The sequence below is a fragment of the Agelaius phoeniceus genome, chromosome 3, assembly GCF_051311805.1.
Source record: "Agelaius phoeniceus isolate bAgePho1 chromosome 3, bAgePho1.hap1, whole genome shotgun sequence".
Classification (NCBI taxonomy): Eukaryota; Metazoa; Chordata; class Aves; order Passeriformes; family Icteridae; genus Agelaius; species Agelaius phoeniceus.
Window position 1 is genome coordinate 12,497,651 of NC_135267.1, and position 20,103 is coordinate 12,517,753.

At 36.5% G+C, this 20,103-nt stretch overlaps 1 protein-coding gene across 1 annotated transcript; it reads right to left on the reverse strand.

The window, feature by feature from the left end:
• Positions 1-372: 372 nt before the first annotated feature.
• Positions 373-18,199, reverse strand: MANEA (mannosidase endo-alpha). Its single transcript, XM_054630397.2, has 5 exons — positions 18,105-18,199; positions 12,343-12,935; positions 8,880-8,989; positions 6,510-6,586; positions 373-5,261 (listed from the first exon to the last, which is right to left on the reverse strand). The coding sequence occupies exons 2-5, from the start codon at positions 12,890-12,892 to the stop codon at positions 4,625-4,627; spliced, it is 1,374 nt and encodes a 457-aa protein (XP_054486372.2). The 5' UTR covers positions 12,893-12,935; positions 18,105-18,199; the 3' UTR covers positions 373-4,624.
• Between the last annotated feature and the right edge of the window lie 1,904 nt (positions 18,200-20,103).

Consider the following 20,103-nt stretch of genomic DNA (forward strand, 5'->3'; position numbering starts at 1 on the left):
ATGTTCATTGAAATCACCTACCACTGTGTTGGTTCTATGGAGAGCTAGCACACATACATAGCAATAGAAAAATAAAAATTAACTTTCAAAACTTGCATTATGAAAAGACTTCACTATCACACATTCCTTTAAAAATCACAGTTTTGGGCATATATTTATATTTCATGAAAACATTCATAAGCAAATAGGTCTTCTGTAAATATCACAGGGAATTAAAACCATTGCTTACTTAGAAGTAGCAGAATCCAGTTTGTAATTTTATTACAGTGACATTATATTTTAAAAATCATGACTTCAGGTATATGCACATATAGAAACAGACACATAAAATTTTTATTTTATGTAAGCAAATTCATATCTGTCACAGCCATGTAGGGTACTAAAAGAAAGGTATTTTTTATTTGTGTTCAATTCATATGAAGACACACTATCCATTCACAACAAGTTCACCTATACAATATGAAATTCATATCAGGCTTTTCTGCCATGCTACTAATCTTGTAGATTCTCCTTACGGAATATTCCAACTATGAAATCTTAGAAATACAGTCACTTTAGAAATTTATAGAACATTTAACATGCTAGTCAAAAGTAAAAGATAAAAAGAAACAAAACATTGACACAAAATCTTAATGACACAGAAAGATGAAGACAAGTACTTGAAGGACTGGGAGAGAGATTTTCATCTTATATTCAGTGGCAAATAATTTGTATATAAATTCTTTATTTCTTCTTTTTATGTTCATGAGATTCAGAAAAAAAAGAGCCCTAAATCACAGTAAGTCCTCATCCATGTGCCCAGAGAGCTGAAAACACTCCTCAGAGATATTTTCAACTGAATCTAAGAACCAAGTGTGAAATGTCTTAATTCAAACTATGCAGAGAATATAAATATCAAATTTCATAACAAAAATGTTTTCACTGAAGAGCCTTCTGCTTCAACAACTTCTTAAGAGATAAATCATTGGCACCTCAAAAGAAATGCACTAGACAAATACGATGAACATCAGTGCAAAACTATATTCACAATAATCTACAGCTTGCCACAAAAATCATAACAGCATCAGCACATGTTTGCCCACAAAGTTCAGTACAAGATTATAGATCTGACAGACATGCACTACTACACAAGATTTAATACACATTATTTCAGAGTTGATGCACTAAACTTCAGTTCTGAGACAGCTCACAGAACTAGAACAATTTACTTGATCATAATTCACAGAAGCAGAAATGAACCTATAGATTTTCTTTTAAAAATATGTTCTCTTTTTACCACAAGGACTTGCTCCTTGACTAGAAACCATTTACCCCCTGGCAATACTCAGTCAGTAGTATGTGATTGATTACTTCAGGTATTTCTATATTTGCAGAGGCTTAACAGGGCACAATCTCTTTTAAAACTTCCCATATCACTTTAAGTACTATGAAATAATGAATCAAATGCATTTAACCAGTGTAAAAATATTAAAAACAATCATTACAGTATTTTATTCCAGTTGGCCAAGATGTAAAACTCGTGGGACACCAAAGTTAAATGGGATCTAGATATTCCTTAAATCTATTTCAAATCTCCAAATCATTACAAATGTTCTTCCCTGCCTTTCAATTTTGGTTGCACACTGGAGTCCCCTTTTTTCCCTACTGTAATCTTAAAGCTTGGAGTAACCAGCTTCTTAAATACATTCTTCTTCTCCCTTGCCCCTTTTAACTGTGCCCTTGTAACCATCTTATTCCTTTGCATTTGTACAAATCCTTTCCCACATATCTATTTTTACTTAAATTTCAAGTATCATGACTGCAGCAACAGTCCATAAGCAAAACTCTCCACTCCCTATGACAAGAAGCAGCACATAGATTTGCTTCAAGTACAGAGAAAGTATTAGTCAGGCAGGTGGGGTAGCTCTAGTAGCTGCTGTTCCATCAGCTTTTCTTAGGATCATCAAATTAAATTCTCAACTCTGAAATATTATGTGAGGTTGCATATTTATGTTTTAAATCACATCAAGCACATAAAAATACAGTAAGTGTTCAGGGGTGATGAATTTCTAGGCACTTAATTTTCATTCTTTTCTAGAGAAATTCTGTAAATTCTTCTGAAGGTCCCATTAGACATCAATGTGCCATGGCCCAAACCACTTCATGGCAATGGTTACATGATACCTTTACAACAATTCCAGAAGTTTTCAGAGTAATGGAGATCCATTACACTGTTACCATAAACTGCATTTTAAACAAGATAGATCACCTCAGTGGTACAATATCATACAACAGATTTCAAATATTTCTATACACAGCAACAAAGGAGTGACTTTCAGTCACAGAGAAAATAAACTGCCACTAGGAGAAAGTAAGGGCTGAAAGGTGAGTGCAAAGTTGTCAAGACCAGTAAAGTGCTCAGAAAACTACAGTGAGAAAAGACCAGTGGATGACAAAAGTTTAAGCAAAGGGAAAACAAAGATACTTGTCCTTTCAAAGGTTTGATTTCAGATTTTTTAATAACATATACAAACATTTAATTGTTCCCTCACATTTAAAATAAATCTAAGGACTCTGGGCTGCAAAAGCATAAACATACCACAAATGATAAAAATTAGCTATGCATAGCTATTTAAGGGATTTATAGTAAAATAAGTAATATCAAAAATAAGTAAAATAAAAAAGGAAGTAGTTAACTTGGAAGTGGTAAAAGCCTAACAAGTGCTTTTTACGTCTCAGACACTATTTTTTGACTGTGGTCATACCTATGTCCATTTACCCACCTGAGTAGAGCAAAACAAAATAAGCATTAGTAAACACTTCTTTCAGAGGCATTTCAGACTGTGCAGAAATGCAATAGGAAAATGAAAAAAAAAAATGAAGAGAGATTAATAAGTCTCCAGTAACTCTAGAGGCACATTTCAACATGCCAGGTTATATATCTGCCATCCAATTTCTATATTTTTTCAAGCAGCTGAGGGCATTAGATGACACCTCATCACTTGAACAAGCACAAAGAAACGACAAAAAAAATAAGAGATATATAAACAAACCTTTTTCATACCAGAAGACTAGAAATTTATAGTGGTAACAGATTTACATTTATTTGGAATGAAAAAGTTTTCTGGAAAAAAATATAATAGTTTGGTTTCTGCTTTAACAGAAGTCCTCACATTCACCTTACCACTTAACAGACAGATTACAGTGAGGTCTGAGTAAAGAGTGTCATTTTCATGAGCTCTGTTGACGTCAATGGAATTCTAGCTGTTACTAGTGGTCACAACAGTCTGAGCATATGAACTAAAACACAGGATCAGAACCTCATATGCCGATTAAAAAAATTAAATAACTAAGAAAGAATCCACTTTGCTAGGATTAAACATTTGTTGCAAATGAACAAAACACTGCAATTTCTACAAGTCCAAAGTTTACAGCTTTGTTATGAAATCCTGTGAAAATCCCAAAAAAATGTATTCCTAGGAGGTATGTCTGTGTGTGACTGAAGCTTTCAAACGTCATAAAAAATGCCAGTTAATGAAAGATGAGATTCCTAGGAATGAAAATACTCATTTCCAGCCACACCCCAGTCTTACAGGTGGCATTGGTAGCGTGCTTATCTGAATAACAGCAAGATTTTAGTATTTACAATTTTGAATCCTGGAAGAACTAAACTGACTAGACGAAAAAGAGAAATCTCAGATTTCAAATTAAACAAATGGGTAGCTGCTCTCATTGCTACCAAACTAGGTTGCTCCTAAATCAGAAACAAAAAAAGTATTTCCAACAATTTAGTTATTGTAGGATGAGTAAGATATTTGGTTTAGAAACTAGACATTGTATGCAGTCAATTAGTAGAAAATAAGCAACAATGGAAATTCTAATAATTTTTTTGTACGTTTAGGGTTTTTTTCCCCCTCAAAAATATTTTCCACTCTAATTGAAGCTTTTTTTTTAATTCAAAGTAAGAGAAAAAAAAAAGGTTCCCAGTCAGTATCCATTAATCTGAAAAAGTCTACGTCATGTACCAAACAGAAAAAATGTAAGTAAACTAGAAATCTTTCACAGTTCTTTGGAACTTTCTTTCAAATACTTTTTTTTTTCCAAACACAACCGAGGGGTGTTGCATCACGCATAACTCTTCAGTGCTTTTGCCACAAGCTAGTCATATGTCAAGAACTCCATATGCAAAGCATCAAAAAGTGTAAATGTAGATTATACCACACACTACAGACATGCATCCTGCAAGAAGCTATAAGGATTTAGATTACAGCATCAGTTTGATTAGAAACACAACTACAGGAATAAAGGAAGGAAGAAACTGTGCCAGTTTTCTGTTATACTTTGGTCATGTAGCGTTATCCCATGCAGATGTTCTGAAAACTCAGCATGCAAGTTACAAAGTTAAAAAAAAAAACCCCACAAATGAACAACAAACAGCTTTCCCTGAATATTTTTGAACTAAAATATCCAGTAAGACAGAATTGCTAATATTCTCATAATCTTTTAACTTTTCAAAATTAAAATTCAGTAGTAGTGCATATACATTCAAAAGATACAATAAAGACATTTAATAACAGATTCTTCAGCTCTCAATTTCTTTCTCAATACAGTCAATGCATCAGGAAACAACTGCAGCTGGGACAACTCACATAAGCCACTGTTCTTGTTCTTTTCTGTACTTCTCAGACCACTTCTGAGTAAGCTCAAGGTAAACATTTGGTTTATGGGGTTTATAATCAAGGTAAACCACCTGTCCAGTCCGTTTAGGGACAGCTTTTTCAATCTGAGTTCCCTCGTGCCATTCATTAAAAGATGTAATAGAGATAATTTCTGGTCGCACCAGAAGGGCTGCGCTGAAGGCAGTCTCATAGTACTTCCCATTGACGCGGTTCCGGGTGTTGTGGTTGTTCCAAGGTCGGATGCTGGTATCAATATAGCCTGGCCCCACACTTGGAATAAACATTAAGTTGTTACTATCACAAAAGGCTTTTAAACTTGCCCAATTATGATGAGATGAGCCGTAGGAGAAGCCATTGGTGGCAAAATACGTGTACATTCCATCAAAACCACTTCTGTGAATGTCATGCTTATGTCTTTCTTCTACAAGAAGTGCAATGAATAATGCATCATAGGGAGTATTTCGAATACTCTGGGATCCAGACACAGTTAAGAGATTTGCCCATATTTCAGGAATTGTTACATAAGAGTCATAAACATAAAACATAGGAAGAAGTCTGCCTGTGCTGGTCTTATGTCTGTAAAAGGCTGGATGGCTTCCGTATCTATAAAGCAAACAAGTATCATTAAGACAAGACTTGCCATTTGGAAAATACTGTTGTACAATCTGAGCTGAAGACTTTTCCAAAGAATTAATTTAAAAAGACAGGACATGGACTTTGAAACACAGCACATCATAACCACCTTCAATCCAGTGTTTGCTGAAGTATCAAACAATGACTCTTCAAAAAACCTCTAAACTACTACAAATTAGTAACTGTCCTCGGTTTGGCAGGGACAGAGTTAATCTTCTTAGCAGCTGGTCCAGTGCTGTGTGTTTTTTTAGACTGAGCATGAGAATGAAATTGATTAACACACTGATGTCTTTTCTGCTGCTAAGCAGTGCTTACCCTAAGTCAAGGACTTCTCAGTGTCTCCTGCTCTGCCAGTGAGGAGCTGCACAAAAAGTTGGGAGGAAGGAAGGCCAGGACAGCTGACCTGAGCTGGCCACACTTCAGAATGTCATGCCCATATATAAACTGAGGGAGCTGCCTGGAAGGGGACTGAACGTTGCCCAGGGCTAGGCCAGGTACCGCTCTGTAGGTGATGAGCAATTCATCTTGGGTTCTGTTACTCTCTCTCCTTCTTCTTTCCATTATCATTCTTAATAGTACTACTTGCATACTATTTGTTTCAATCATAAAATTGCTCTTATTTCAACCCACAAAGTTTTATCTTTTCCCTGTGTTTCACTTCCCCACTGCTGGGGGATGAGAGGGGAAGTAAGGGGAAGCTGGTGGTACCTAGTTGCTGTCCGGGGTTAAACTGTGACAGTAACCTAGTGTCAAACTGTGCTACAGTTATCACTTTCCTCTGAAGGGCAATTCTTTAATTCCGTATGAAATAAAGACAGTCTAAGCAGCATTGATAAGCAAAACAACAAGTAGCTGTACAGAATTTGTCAAGATGAATTAAAATCATTAGAAGTCAACACAAAGCTTTATCTGCTAGTTTGCCATTATCAAAATGTACATTTTATTTAATTTAAAGATCATGTTGCTAATCTGAAGTATCTAAAGTATGACTTATGATATTAAAGAATGTTGAAAGCAATTTAAATTTGAGAATCCATGTAAAATTCACACTTCAGTATTTAAAAAAACCCCTGATTTTTGCAGCACTGAAATATAAACAAACTTCTCTTCAGTCTCAGCAGACATTGTTATATATTTTTACAAGCTTTAGTTCATATACCAAAGTCCCCTAAGCCAGCAGGTAAGAAACCCCAAGGACACCATTCTGAAAAAACTCACTTGTCAATGATGTACTTGACATTGTGGTACATGCTGCGATCATCTCTGTCTTTGTAAGGTTCGATATGAAAAGTGACCTGAAAGATGAAAAGGTAACAGCAACACAAACATAAAGCACTACTGAATACATGGGCACTGGGTATTAGATGAAGCAAGTACTAGTCAAAAATATAATTCCTTACAGACCAAACATTTCATCAGTCTATACTAAGAATAATCCAACCCTAGTACAACTCCTGCACTACTGACATTAGAAGCTTCTGAGTCCAGAAGTTTGGTATGGAATACTTAGGTTTTTTCCATTAAAACAGAACACTGCTTTTATTTACCCTAGACTACAGCAAGTGGTAATCATGCTTCTGAAAAATTTAAAAGCTACAAAACTTAAAACTTAAAATAAAATATTTTCTATTTGAAAGTCAAAGAACTGATAAAATAACAAAACATTTTAATATTTCTAACAAATGTATCAAAAATCTGCTAAAGATAATGCTCCAAGGATAGTTTTCAGTGAAAATACATTTTAAGATATGCAAAATGAAAACTTTAATTTAAAATTTTATAGATTTATCAACAGCAACAAGCTCTTGGAACTAAATCTAATATAATGTACTGCTATTGCTCTGAATGTCAGCCTTGGAGCTTATGGAATTCATTAACCAGTATGTGTGAATTCCAATGTAAAAATGAATTTGTTTTCAAATAGACAATCATGGAAGAATACATTACATTAATCAAAGCAACAACTTTTTCAGAAGCAATTTTAGAGCAGAATGTATTTAATAAAGTCTTTGACAACTCCGCAACAGTAAAAAATTTCCATTGCAGAGCCAATCTCCCTCTCTATTAAGTAGAAACTATAGAAAAATAGCATTAGACTAAATCACTGAGTGACAGTAGAGGCTGAAAAGCACTTTCCTTTCATCTTTCATTTCCAACTATGAAAACCAGGCAAATCAAAAGGGCATATCTTGTCCCAGACTCCTATTTAGCAGACATAACAGAAACGTATTTTGTATATTGGCTTTCATCTACTGAGACCCCTAACACTTATTGTAATAACTTCCTAGTGCAAGAATGCTTAAAAACATTACAGTGAAGGTAGCACTTCCTGCAATACCTATACTGAATATCCATATTTCAGTAATTCTTCCAAGTGGTAACAGCAGCTTCATTCATACTGCCATCATTAGCACACTATTACACACTAGTGTACTTTCCTTAGTAGCTTGTTTCATTTGGCCTTGACTCCTTTGAGACTTGTATGCTAACAAGTTTTTTAGGTGAGAGCAAACTCTGTTAGATGGTCAGAAGATATTGGGAAAGGTCTTTTTCGGTCTTAAAAAATATTTATTATTAGATAGGGTGTAACCTATACCATATAATACAAATCACACAGTATTTTTAACAGTTTTAAAATGACGTCTGTATGTGTTTTAATCATCCTATTTTCCTCCTGCTTGCTAAGGAATCTACAGTTACCCCCAGTGACAGGAAATTTCATTGAGAATCTGCAACTTGTGTTACCAACTAAAACCAGAGCAGATGAACAGGCTGTGTTTTCAGTACACAATACAGACAGCACACTCCAGTGATGAAACATATGCAGCTACTTAAAAACTCAAATTTATTACTTGGGAGAGATTAAAATGAAATACGTATTTTCATTATGACAAAAGGGAAATACAAGTTTTATTCTAAAAATAAACAAAACCAAACCACAATTTAAGATTCTACTGATCAATTAATGTAATCTTTAACTGACTTGATATTTCACCTATTTTAAGAAGTCAGTAACTTAGCCCTTCTATCCTGTCATGCCCTGAAGTAACCCTAAAGCCTGAGCAGCATCTCTCTGACCTTACAGTCCAAGGCAAGTGTTTCTGGTACCTTCTGGAATAAAGACATTTATTCAAACTAGATATTCCAAGTCTGTCTTTATTCCTCATAGACGCTCACTCCTGACCTCTATGATCAGGTGCTAGAAAGTCATGAAACAATGCAAAATGAAGATAAGTCCTTCTCCTTTCTCAAAGGTTCTTAGTTTAAAGCTCACCGTATTTCACAGTATTTTGGAATATGCAATACTTCCCTCAACTTCCAAGACTCACTGTAAAACAACATAATGTCTTATTTTAAAACCTGTTTTCTGAAAAGAAATTAGAAAAGAATAAAAATCCACAGCACTATGCCTTAGATTCTGCAAGCTAAAGCAGATTACAATATTTATTCTGCTTATAAGGGAATATTACTCAGGTCCTACCAAAGTTCAGTGCAATTCAAAGGCTTGCATAACCAAAAAGAAGCGCTGTATAATAGCAAAGTTTACCTTCCCAATTGTCCTATTATGTGTATCTAGAAATACTTTACCTTTAGGTTATATTTGTGTGCATAGTCCAAAACAACTGGCACCAAATCATCAGTTGGCTCTCCATTTTCATCAGCCATACCTGGTGGGTACCATGAAAGCACTATTACACCTGAAAATACAAAACTTGAGTTTTAAATCATATTGTTTAACATGTTACAGGTATACTGTAACATTGTCATGAGTTACAATTATTCATGTGAAACCCACATAAAATAAATCAAAATATCAAATTACTTTTTAATCAGTTACAAAATCTCAGTATTCTCAGAGTGGATTTTAACTCCTCTCTTTATAGGACTGCAAAACAAACAGTGGTTAGATCATTTGTCAAGGGAACAAATTTGTACTCAGTGTCCTAAGCCTAACACTTAAGAGCTGTTCCCTCCCACTTTTCAGCACAGCATTCCAACCTTTAGGTTGGACAAGAGGAAAAGAGTGCTCCCCTCTAAGGCACTATAGCTGTGCCATGATACGGGCAGAGAATATCAGGATACATGGGTTATAGAACAGTCAAGAGATGAGAGCTGTGCATATGATGAAGGAGATCACAGTTCTTATGGAACTTTATTCCCCATCTTATTTCTTCATTGTACCTTTGGCTCAAATACAAAACAACCATTTATTACTAGAAGCAGTGACTTCAATCCCACAACCTTCTTTCTTGCTGGTACAGTTACTATGGTGTAATCCATCCTTCCAAGCATGTGAAATTAGTTTTTAAATTTATTATCTTCAAAAATGCTTGAGTAACTCTCAATAATTTAAGGATGTTACCAGTGCTGTGGAGAAAAAAGACAACAAAAAACATGTCTTCACACTGTAAATCTTTCTGATGCTCTCCAAGAAAGCAAAAGAACACACTCTTCAGAAAAGCAAAACCTTTTCCTTCTAAAATAAAATGCTGTCAAATAAACAGATTGGATCTTTTAGATGCACAACTGGAAACATATCAAAAAGAAGCTAAGTCTGAAAGAAAAAGATGAAATACTGATGTAGTAATATTTCCCTAGCAATACTATTTAGAACATACAGAAGAATAAGTCAATGTGGTTCTTTTTAACTAGGTAATGATTTAAGTAAATGAATAAATCCACTGAGCTAGGGAAGTATATATTCTAAATTCCACCTACTTTACAAACATTATAACATTTCTGACCACCAATTTCCAACAAACTATTCCAAAATTAGGAAAAAGAAACCAGAAATTGCAGTGAATATACAATCACACAACATCCAAACCAGAAATTTGTGCTCATCACACACAGAAGGGAGTTTAACCACCTTTAGGCATATTATCTCTGCATTTCATCAAAAAGAAAATCACAAATAACAGGTAATCACAAGAGACAGTTTGCCCAAGGAAAGCAAAATGCAATATTTTACTGCATTTTATCATATTATCTTTTATTTCACACAAAAGGACTAAATGCAAATGAGTAAGGTGTAAAGGACAAGCAGAACAGCAACAAATCTGGATATCTTGAATACATCTGACAAGACCCTCTTTCATACCTTTAGGAAATATGCAAAAGTTCAGGAGACAGAATTTTTGATCGAGGAACCTAAATTCACATTTGCATTGGCCTTTTTCTGAGAAAGACTACTACACATTTTCTTTCCTGTGGTTAAAAAATAAAGTTATGTACCACTTAAAAAGTCAAAAAAAAGGATGGACTTGATACCAAAAACAATGTCATAAATGTTTAAAACCAGAATAGTCGCTAAAAAAAATCTGGACTATCACAAACAGGCAGGTGCAAAAAAATAAATTTCCCTAAGCAATCTCATCAATAAAGTTTTCTGTATTAATCTGTAAAATATAGAATTATTACATAAGAATTGTAAAATATAAGAAGAATACGGGGAAGCACTGCATGAGACTTCTGTTGCCCCAATCTCTTATATGCCTTCAATCATTAGACAATATTTGCTGAAAGAACCACTTACATTTCTCTTTTTTCATAAGATCCTTGATAAAGCTTCAAAAATGGCTAGGAAAAATGATTATGTGACTGTAAAATACAGTCATGGATGAGACACTGGGTAAGAGAGAAAAAGGAGAAACTGTGAACAGTCAGCCTCACAGTAAGCAGAAAATTAACAAAGTATAATTCTTAAAAAAAATAACTTGATGATTTATGTTAGTCAAATCTAGATGGAAGAGGCCAAATTCAACTGTACTTAAATCCTTAAGTCAGAATAACAGCAGGAAAAAAGTGACTCTTTATAAATATCAGTTATATTACAAAGAGTGTCACAGAAGTCTGAACAACTCATTCACATTGCTGAGTTTTAAAATGAAAACTAACTGAAGATACTAAAAAAATTGATTATCCAAAGCCTTTTTCCTAGTAATTGGCACCTTTTTCACCAGCAGTTCAACTTTTTTAGACATCTGTATTATGAGGATGAGAAACATCACATATTCTTCTAAAGTGCAAGTGCCCCCTTGCCTTCATCCCACTATCATAAATTATTTTGTTCTAGATAAGACTAAAACAGTGCTTACTGACAACTTGTATCTGAGATTTCTCTGCAACAGTCCTGCTACTCCTGTTGATGGAGTTATATTACTGAAGAGGGTGAGAAATTCCCTATGTTTGTATTAACACTTGTATAAAATAAAGGTTAGGTTAAAACCCACAAGATGACAACAACCAAGAAGTAAACACTACACAAGTAAACAACACTAATAAAAATATAACAATTACATTAAACCTTAATGATTAGGTGAATGAAGGAGATTCAATACAAGGTCATTAGCAGTATCAATCAATAATGCTAGGAGTTTTGGTCATGTTGTTCCAACTACCTTTACAGAAGCTGCTCAGAGTTTAGTATTAGCCTATATGACTGCTTATTTCAAAGAAGATTAACATAAAAAGGACCATAAAGCCCAACAACAAGGAACGACATAAAAAAAATATTGAATATTCTTACGTATACAGTTTACCTTATTTAGAAAAAGGGAACATCAATTTGTACTGAAAGAAGATACTTTTGGACAGTAATGAATTAATACATAACTGTTATTGCACACACACAGCATTCAGAGAAAAAAAACCTACTCATATTTGAACAAGCAGCCCCTTAACCATATTCGTGTGATTTACTGAAACCTGTTCTTTAAACTGAAGTAATTATCTCCAAAAATAAAATACACAGACAATATATTCTAGTCCAGACTTCTGTTTTTTCAATTATGTTATCAGTGTTTAGCAGTAAGTCATGAAAAACATGTACCTAAAGTATTACAAATACCATTCTTACATTTCTGTGCTGTTACACCCATCAGACACAGCCCTGAAGATGTAGGGGTTAAAACTCAAGAGATATAAAGACATTTACTAGTTTCAGACATTTCCTGAATTACAGGAAAACAGAAGGATAGCTCAGTTGCCCTCATGCACAGATGTAAGGCTGGATAAATGAACAACATGCTGAAACGTTAACATTCATTACCAGTTGAAGCTGTACGCATTTGCTTCATGTGGGCTTCTATGACAGTAGGGTCTTTGGAACTGTAAGATCCAAGTTCTGGGTAAAAGTTGGCCCCAATGTCCTCAGGAGGATTATGCCTTCCCTTTGGATAATTGTTAGCAATTTTGGGATCCCAATGTGGCAATAGTGGATGATTCCAGTGAATATATTTACCATCAAACTGTGGATTCCCATACCAAGTATAGTAGAATATGTGAAAGTTATAATTAGGAGAAGAAAGCTCCTCTTCCAGCTTTTTTACTGAAGACATAGATGCTTTCATAGTATTGACAGCAATACTATGCAAATTACTGACACGTGTTACAGTATCTCCTTGAGCCCTATTTAGCAAGTTCTGTTTACTCTCTAAGAGCACTGTCCGTTGCTGAAGCTCTGGCAACAAACCAAGTCCAAATGGATCCCCAAAGCCAGCTCTGTCAGGTCTCAGAGTCTTCAAAGCCATCATTATGGAGCAAATAAACAAAATAAAAAGCAACAAAATGATGCATGTTCTTCTGCGAAATCTTGCCATGATGTCATAGTTCAGAATCCCAACAGAAGGACTTTGGCCAGAACTGATAAAAAGACAAATATTTTCAAGTCAGATTTCTTATTACCTAATATTCAGCAGTATGAAATGCTTCATAAAATCTCTACATAATAAAAATAACAAGAGACAAATGTGATGCATACACTGACCACAGAACTAACAGACTTTGTGGAGGGTGGGGTACACAAACAAAATCCCATTTCTTTCTTTGAGAACATGTGTCACATTCTCAGGTTCTAACACCAAGGACTCATGTATTTTATAAAATATTTTACTTTTGAACTTAAGTTTTATCCTCACCCAGATAAATCCCATGAATTGGAAACATTACATTATTTCAGAACTTTTATGTTTTGCAAGTGCTATTCAGGTAGAATTAATAAAGGAAACAGAAGAAAAAAGCAGAACCCGTGAAAGGAGAATAACATAGCAGAACAAGAGTAAAAAACAAAACGGGGTATGACAGAACTATATATAGTTCTGTCAGCTTATACTCAGAATGCAGGTTTCATTTACTAACCTATTTAGTGGCTTGAAACCAAGCACTTTGTGTTCTGTCAACCAATATATTAACAAATACTCAAAACTAAATGACAAAAAACCCCTAAAATCACTAAATAACAAAAACTAAATTTGAAACCATGATGCTTTACAACTTTACAGATCTAAAATTTTAATTTTTTTTCTGAATCACGTAAGCAGAAAACAGTATAGCATTAAGGATGTAGCTCAAGCAGAAAGCCTCAGGTTAGCTGCTGGCAGCCAGTTAGTACAATGTCACAGCTGCCTGACACCTCATGTAGTGTTCCAGGGCTCAATTCAAAACAAGACCAATGGTACACAGCAAGATTTGAACCATGAAACTAGGGGGAAGAAAACCAGTATAATGGAAGGCCTGATTATTTTATTTATAACTTAAATTCCTGTACGACATTATCACAAGAGAACCAGAGAAAAGGATTAACAAAATTTAGGTTACCACGGAATTATGGGGAAAAAGATTATGCATAAAACTGACAACACTAAACTGGAAAATCTAAGAATAAATTTCTGATCCAAGGGTCATTATTCATAATATAGTTGTGATATGTATTTCTGTCACTGATCTCCAAATTTTAAAATCTTATTTTAATTTATTGAGATATACACAGGTAGTTTTAAAATACTTGGAAATTATTTGACCTTAGTTTCCTGCCAATGTTATAGTGCATTAACATAGAGCTCAGTTGTCACAATTATGATGCTTACTACTGCTATGATAATTTTAGATAAGCAATTTTAGAATATGTTTTTTAACAATACAGCCTGAATTGGATTAGCACTATAACACTTCCATTTCCAATATTAATCCATTCATCCTACTCTCTGTTATAACTTCTGGGATTCGTTTGGTTTTCACGGTAAGGTCACTCATTTACTTTAAGAGCAAAACCCAGTTAACATTTAAAAAACAAACAACAAAATCCCAACGTACTTTTACCTTGTTAGAGAGTGAACTCAGTTGAATCAGTTGAATGAGAATCTCAGCACTAAAGCCAACAAAGAACAGATGGAACAAGGCAAGACTATGAAAATGATGTTGTTCATTTTGCCCAACTGGATTCTGAAACCATATGTTTGGCTACTGTCAGGGAAAATGATTTTCCAGCATTCATGCTTACAGGATTTTATATCGCTTTATGTCAAATTACAGGGTTCTTTTTCTATGGCTAACAATCCATTCCCATGATTTTAGAATTCTGTCAGAGATTGTTTAGAGTACAGAATATCTTACTTTAATAAGAAATTAATTTTAAATACACTCAAACTGCTCCTGCTATTTTTCATTACCTTTTCAGTCTTTTTCCTAGTATATTATGCTACCTCTACCTGGTAATTTAACTCAATTTTCAGATTAGATAAACTGAAGTTTTCTGAAGGGTTAGGATTTTTTTTAAAGGAAACAATATTATTCATCTGACTAATGTATTAATATATTCCATTTAATTTAAATTAAATGCCACTGATCTTCATTAAACAACATACAGGACTGACAGAGATAAACTACACCTGCAATTATTATTTTATCTCTTCTGTGAAAAAGAAATCGTGATTGCAACGTCACAAGGTTTTGCAATGTTCACAAGGTTTGTCATTTGGGTTTTCCTATTTTCCTATTGGGTTTTCATATCAAAGAAGCTGTTCCTATTTATTATTGGTTGACACATCAGCTACCCCATTCCTCCTGTTTAGATCATGACTTCACTACCATTACATCATTCATCTGAAGTGTCAGGAATGATCTTGGTGCTCAACGTTATTATTTCAACAAGTATTTCTTTATATGGAATATGCACCATTGAAGTATACTAAAAAATGAGCAGCATGCCCACTAGCATTTGACTAGCATTGAGACAGACCTTGGTCTACCATATCATATTTTGAACTTCTGCTTGCTTACACAGAGGCTCAGCATCAAAGTGCAAAATTTCTAGAACAAGTAAGTGATATCTATGGTAAAGGGGACACATCAGCTCAATGATGATAACATAATTCAGACTTGGCATAGACACCTATACTGTACAAGCTGCATCAAAGGGCTACAGGTTGGCAGTGCTTCATGTGTCATTTAATCTTGTTCTGATCTACTTTTCAGAGACAGTGACAGATAAACTACCCTCATCAGTGCTAGTGCCACAGCAGAATGGCAATACTGGGGAAAGAGACTGAGCAAACATGCCTGTGGAACAGCTATATGAAGTTATGCCTATCCCTGGAAGTGGAAAAACCTTAAAAACGCATTTCTGATTCAACAGTCATTAGACAAAGCATAGCTGTGATTCTGCATTTGTCGTGGACATTCAAATTTTAGAGTGACTGAAGTACACGTCACTCCTATAGACTTAGCAAGTATTTTGCCTTGGACTTTTGGGTGCACTTGGTTCTAACAGCAATTGAGTTTCTTGGTAGGAAAAAGTCAGGCTGAATAACTTCAGCTTTATGAAGGTTAAGATCCTACATGCAGTTACCCTGACTCTTTGGATTTAGATTTCATGTTTGTTGACACATATAGGTGTACCAGACAAAAATGTAAGCAGTTTGGGCTCTTTCTCTTGCCTACTCAGTAAATTTTAAAAGAAGAAAAAAAACATTTGTAACAGGTCAGAGTTTCTCCTTTAATGAATACAGACAGCAGTTTCCTTTATAACATGAGAAAAATATGAAGCTTCACTGGAAAAGTTAAAACCTGTACTTCCTTAACACCTAGTTCTCAAAAAAACCCAAAACATCTGACACAGATGTTTTACTTTTTAGTTTGTAAGCAACTATACAGAATTAAAAGCACAAAATACATGTAAGTCTATCCCGTTATGATCATCTCTGTTCCAAATTAATTTGAGATTTTTGGTAATAAATAGCATGAAATTCATCACAGTAGGCAAAATTTCCAGCTGTTCTTCTTAAAACAACTCCTTCATGAAGAAAAAAAAAAAGTGTCTATGAAAAAATCTGAACTATTTTCCTAACTGTTCCACACACTTAATTGAATGTCTCACCTGATGTGATTTTTTTTCTCCCTCAATACAGTTTATTATACCCTTAAGTTATGTGTAGGGAAACCTTCTGTTGGTCCTTTCCACTATATGAAGAAAAAAGCACGCAGATGTACAGATGATGAGCTTTTCTTCCCCTGGCATGCTTCCCCAAAAAAGAATGTTTCTTTAGTCAGAGAAGAAAAAGCAATTAAAAAAAAAAGTGGTTGAAAGGGATGACGGTGCTTGATTACTCAAGATAATTTTGGTTAGGCAACTCAAGTTTCAGTGCCCTGCCCAGTGGGTTGCTTTTTTCAGTTTTACAAATTCCAAAAGAGAAATATACTATGCAAAGAAATTAGTTTAAGATAAAACAGATTTATCTAGTTTAGCAAGAATCAGCAAATACTATAATTTATTTGCTCTGATGTTCCTTAACCATAACAAATGGAAATGCAATACAGGGGAGAGCTCTGAAAATCTGATTTTATTGACCGAGGGTAAGGTCATCCAGGAGCCAATGAGGCTGGTAGGCATGGATGGGATCAAAGCTTCTCAGCTAACTTATCTAAACTTAGTTTCTACTAAGTTTTCCCAGCTCAAAGAAACTAAAAGCTCTGAAGTGACAGATGCGCTCTAGATCTAGGCCTTAAAGCCCTGATTCTGGAGCTACAGTGCAGATGTGCACCTAAAAACATTAATTCAGTTTCCAAGTGATTGACCAGGCGAGGGCTGGTAAAAGTGTTAAAAGCACCATATTTACACAGCACATTCTGATCTGGAGATCACAAAGAGTAAAAAGCAACAGAAGCTGACTATATGCGTGGTAACCTTGTGAGCATTTCTAGTATTAAAATGAACCAGGGAACTTCTCAAATACTCTCTGTATATGAAAAGTCTTTTTCTAAAGCCTTTTTTAAAAAAAAGCTTGAAAATCATTAAAGATGTAAGAAAACATGAGGTATAACATGCATGCACTTCACAGCTGTGTTACATGATAAAATCGTATGTTTTTAAACACTTCCAATAATATAAGATTTCTTTTTGGTCTACCCAATTTAAAAAAAGGTATTTTAAATCTGACTACCAGAAAACAGAAATTGTGATTTGAACTTCAGAAAGACAGCAGTAGCAACAAAACACAATCCTTCTGGATTCTTTGCTGTAAAAGTGGTAAGACAGCCTCCAGCATTTCCAGTATTTGCCTTCAACATGCCAGCCTTCTCCTGCTTCGGAAGGACATGGGAGCACACAGCTAACTTTGGGCGGCTGCAGGCCCCGAGAAGAAAGCGACCTTTAGCCGGGGCTCACCGGGAGCTCCCCGGGGCACTTCAGAGCCAGGCTGCCTGACAAGAGTTGAAGGCAAGGGCTGGGACAGCCCCAGCTCGCTGCGCTGCTCCCATCCCCTGAGCAAGGCACCGAGTTCCGAGCGCTCACACTTCTCTCCCACTCTGCGGAACCAAGAGCCAGCCCTCGCCACCGGAGGAGCATCAGCCGCGGGCGGGAGGCGCGGCGAGCCTTCCACACGAGGGAGGAGGGAAGGCGCCGCCCGGGGGCCGCCGCGGCCCCTCTGACGGGCGGGGGCGGGCGCCGTGCCCTCCTCTCCCGGCCTCTCCCGGCCCGAGGAGCCCTTCCCCAGTGCCCGGGGCCGGCCGGGGCTCGGGGCCGGCGCCGTTACTCACCCGCGGGAGGCAGGGCCGCTGCCGCCGGGCGCGCGCGCGCGGGGGGTGCCCCTGCGGGAGCCGCGCGGGCCGGGCCGGGGCGGCGGCGCGTGCGCCAGCCGGGGCGCATGCGCTGGGCGGGCGGCGGCGGCGGCCGGGCCCCGTTATCCTGAGGGGAGAGCGGCGCCGCGCTCCCGCCTTTTCCGCTGGGAGCCGGGCACCGGCGGGTGGTGGAAGAACAGCAGGGCCTCCGCTGGGCTTTCACATTGTGTTTGCAGTGGTTGTTTTTTTTTTTTTTTTTTTTTTTTTTTTAACTTGGAAGGCCTAAAAGTCTTTAAATTCTTTAAAAGCCTTTGCTGGATTGTTGGTTGCTTTTCAGTTGCGAAATGGTAGTCACAGAATCAATTTAGGATGAGATCATCGACTCCAGGCTGTGACCGAACACCTCCCCGTCGACTAGACCGTGGCACTGAATGCCACATCCAGTCTCCCTAATCATGTCCAGGGATAGCAGCTCCACCACCTTCTGGGCAGTCTGTTCCAATGTCTAATCACCCTTTCTGTGAAGAAATTCCTCCCAATGTCTACCCTGAATCACTCTTCATCTCATCCTGTCACTGGCTGCCTGGGAGAAGAAGCTGCCCTCCCTACCTGGCTACAACCTCCTTCACCCCTTGAGCCTTCTCCGGGCTAAACAATCCCAGCTCCCTCAGCTGCTCCTCATGGAACATGTGCTCCAGGCCCTTCACCTGCTTTGGTGTCCCTCTCTATCCTGATGCCCAAAACTGGGCAAGAAAATAAAATTCTGTGATAGTCAGATGGCTACAGAACAGCTATTTGTTCATTCAGTGCTGGGAGTGAGGGGGATCTTTCTGCCAAAAACTCTCAATCCTCTAGCTTTCAGCTACATTTTAAAAGTCTTTCTGCGCAACCTCATAATTGCAACGTATCATTAGCATACTCATATTTGCATAAAGCTGTGTCATGGTTTTATAAGTTTTTCACTTCTGCGCATGCATTGGTTCTTTCTGTGGTGGTCATCAGTCTTCTGGCGATCTTTTGATGAAGGCTTCTGTAGTCTTCCTCATGTTTGAGCTTTTCACCTCTATTTTCAGCGCCTGCTTGGTGCTTCTTGTTTTTCAGTCTAACTTGTTTTTAGCTAATTTTGCAGGTTGCAGGTTCCATTAAAACTTGCTATCTTGCTCTTGATGTTGCATGTTATTTCACTGGCTTTGTTATCTGGCTTGCTTTGCTACCTTGCTTTACTTGCACATCTCGTTGCAGGAAAACCTTTTGTTACCTACAACTTAGGATTCAAGACAGAGATGTGCAAGTAATAGCTGGATAAAGCCTGGTGCTTGAATCTGTGTGCAGTGTTGGCTATGGCACCTTTGCATCCTAAGAGTTGTTATTCAATTTTACATTAGAGTAGGGTGTTCCATACAGTCATACATTGGGAAAGTCAGTGCACTTGGGGTATTGCCCATCCTTATACCCTATATAGGTATAAATCAGGAAAAAATATGTGGATAGAAGTTCAATAAATAATAATAACAAATAATAATAACTGATGTTATGTAAAATTTTGTGGTTACATATAACTGCATTGTTGCAAAAATGGTTTTACTGATATTTTATACACTAACATTTAATGTGTGCTTTATTCTTTTTTCTTAAGCAGTGAAAATGAGCTATGAATAGTTGTCATAATGAAATTAATAACCAAATCAGTGAAAGAAATATATTCTTGTTGTCTACTGTAACAACAGAAGTGTGAAGAACGCTTGTGTATGAACACTGCAGATTGACTCAATGGAAATTGTTGCACTAGGTAAATATCACAATATTCCCATTGAATCAAAACATTTCTTCCCTCTGCCATATGAAAAATGACCGTAATGAATTGGATCCCTGTGGTGTAGTTCGTCTGATTTTTTGTTAAGAATCTCTCTAAGCCATGAGAGAGAGTACAAACACTGATCAGAATTGTGGTTTCATTGAAATCAATAGCAAAAGTCTC

What these genes read in the sequence shown, in the direction of transcription:
- MANEA (XM_054630397.2), bottom strand. Translation starts at nt 12,892, where the DNA reads ATGGCAAGATTTCGCAGAAGAACATGCATCATTTTGTTGCTTTTTATT. An exon ending in AATGCGTACAGCTTCAACTG is followed by an intron (nt 8,990 to 12,342) that starts GTAATGAATGTT and finishes TTGTATTTTCAG; the next exon opens with GTGTAATAGTGCTTTCATGG. An exon ending in GTCAAGTACATCATTGACAA is followed by an intron (nt 5,262 to 6,509) that starts GTGAGTTTTTTC and finishes TTTGCTTTATAG; the next exon opens with ATACGGAAGCCATCCAGCCT.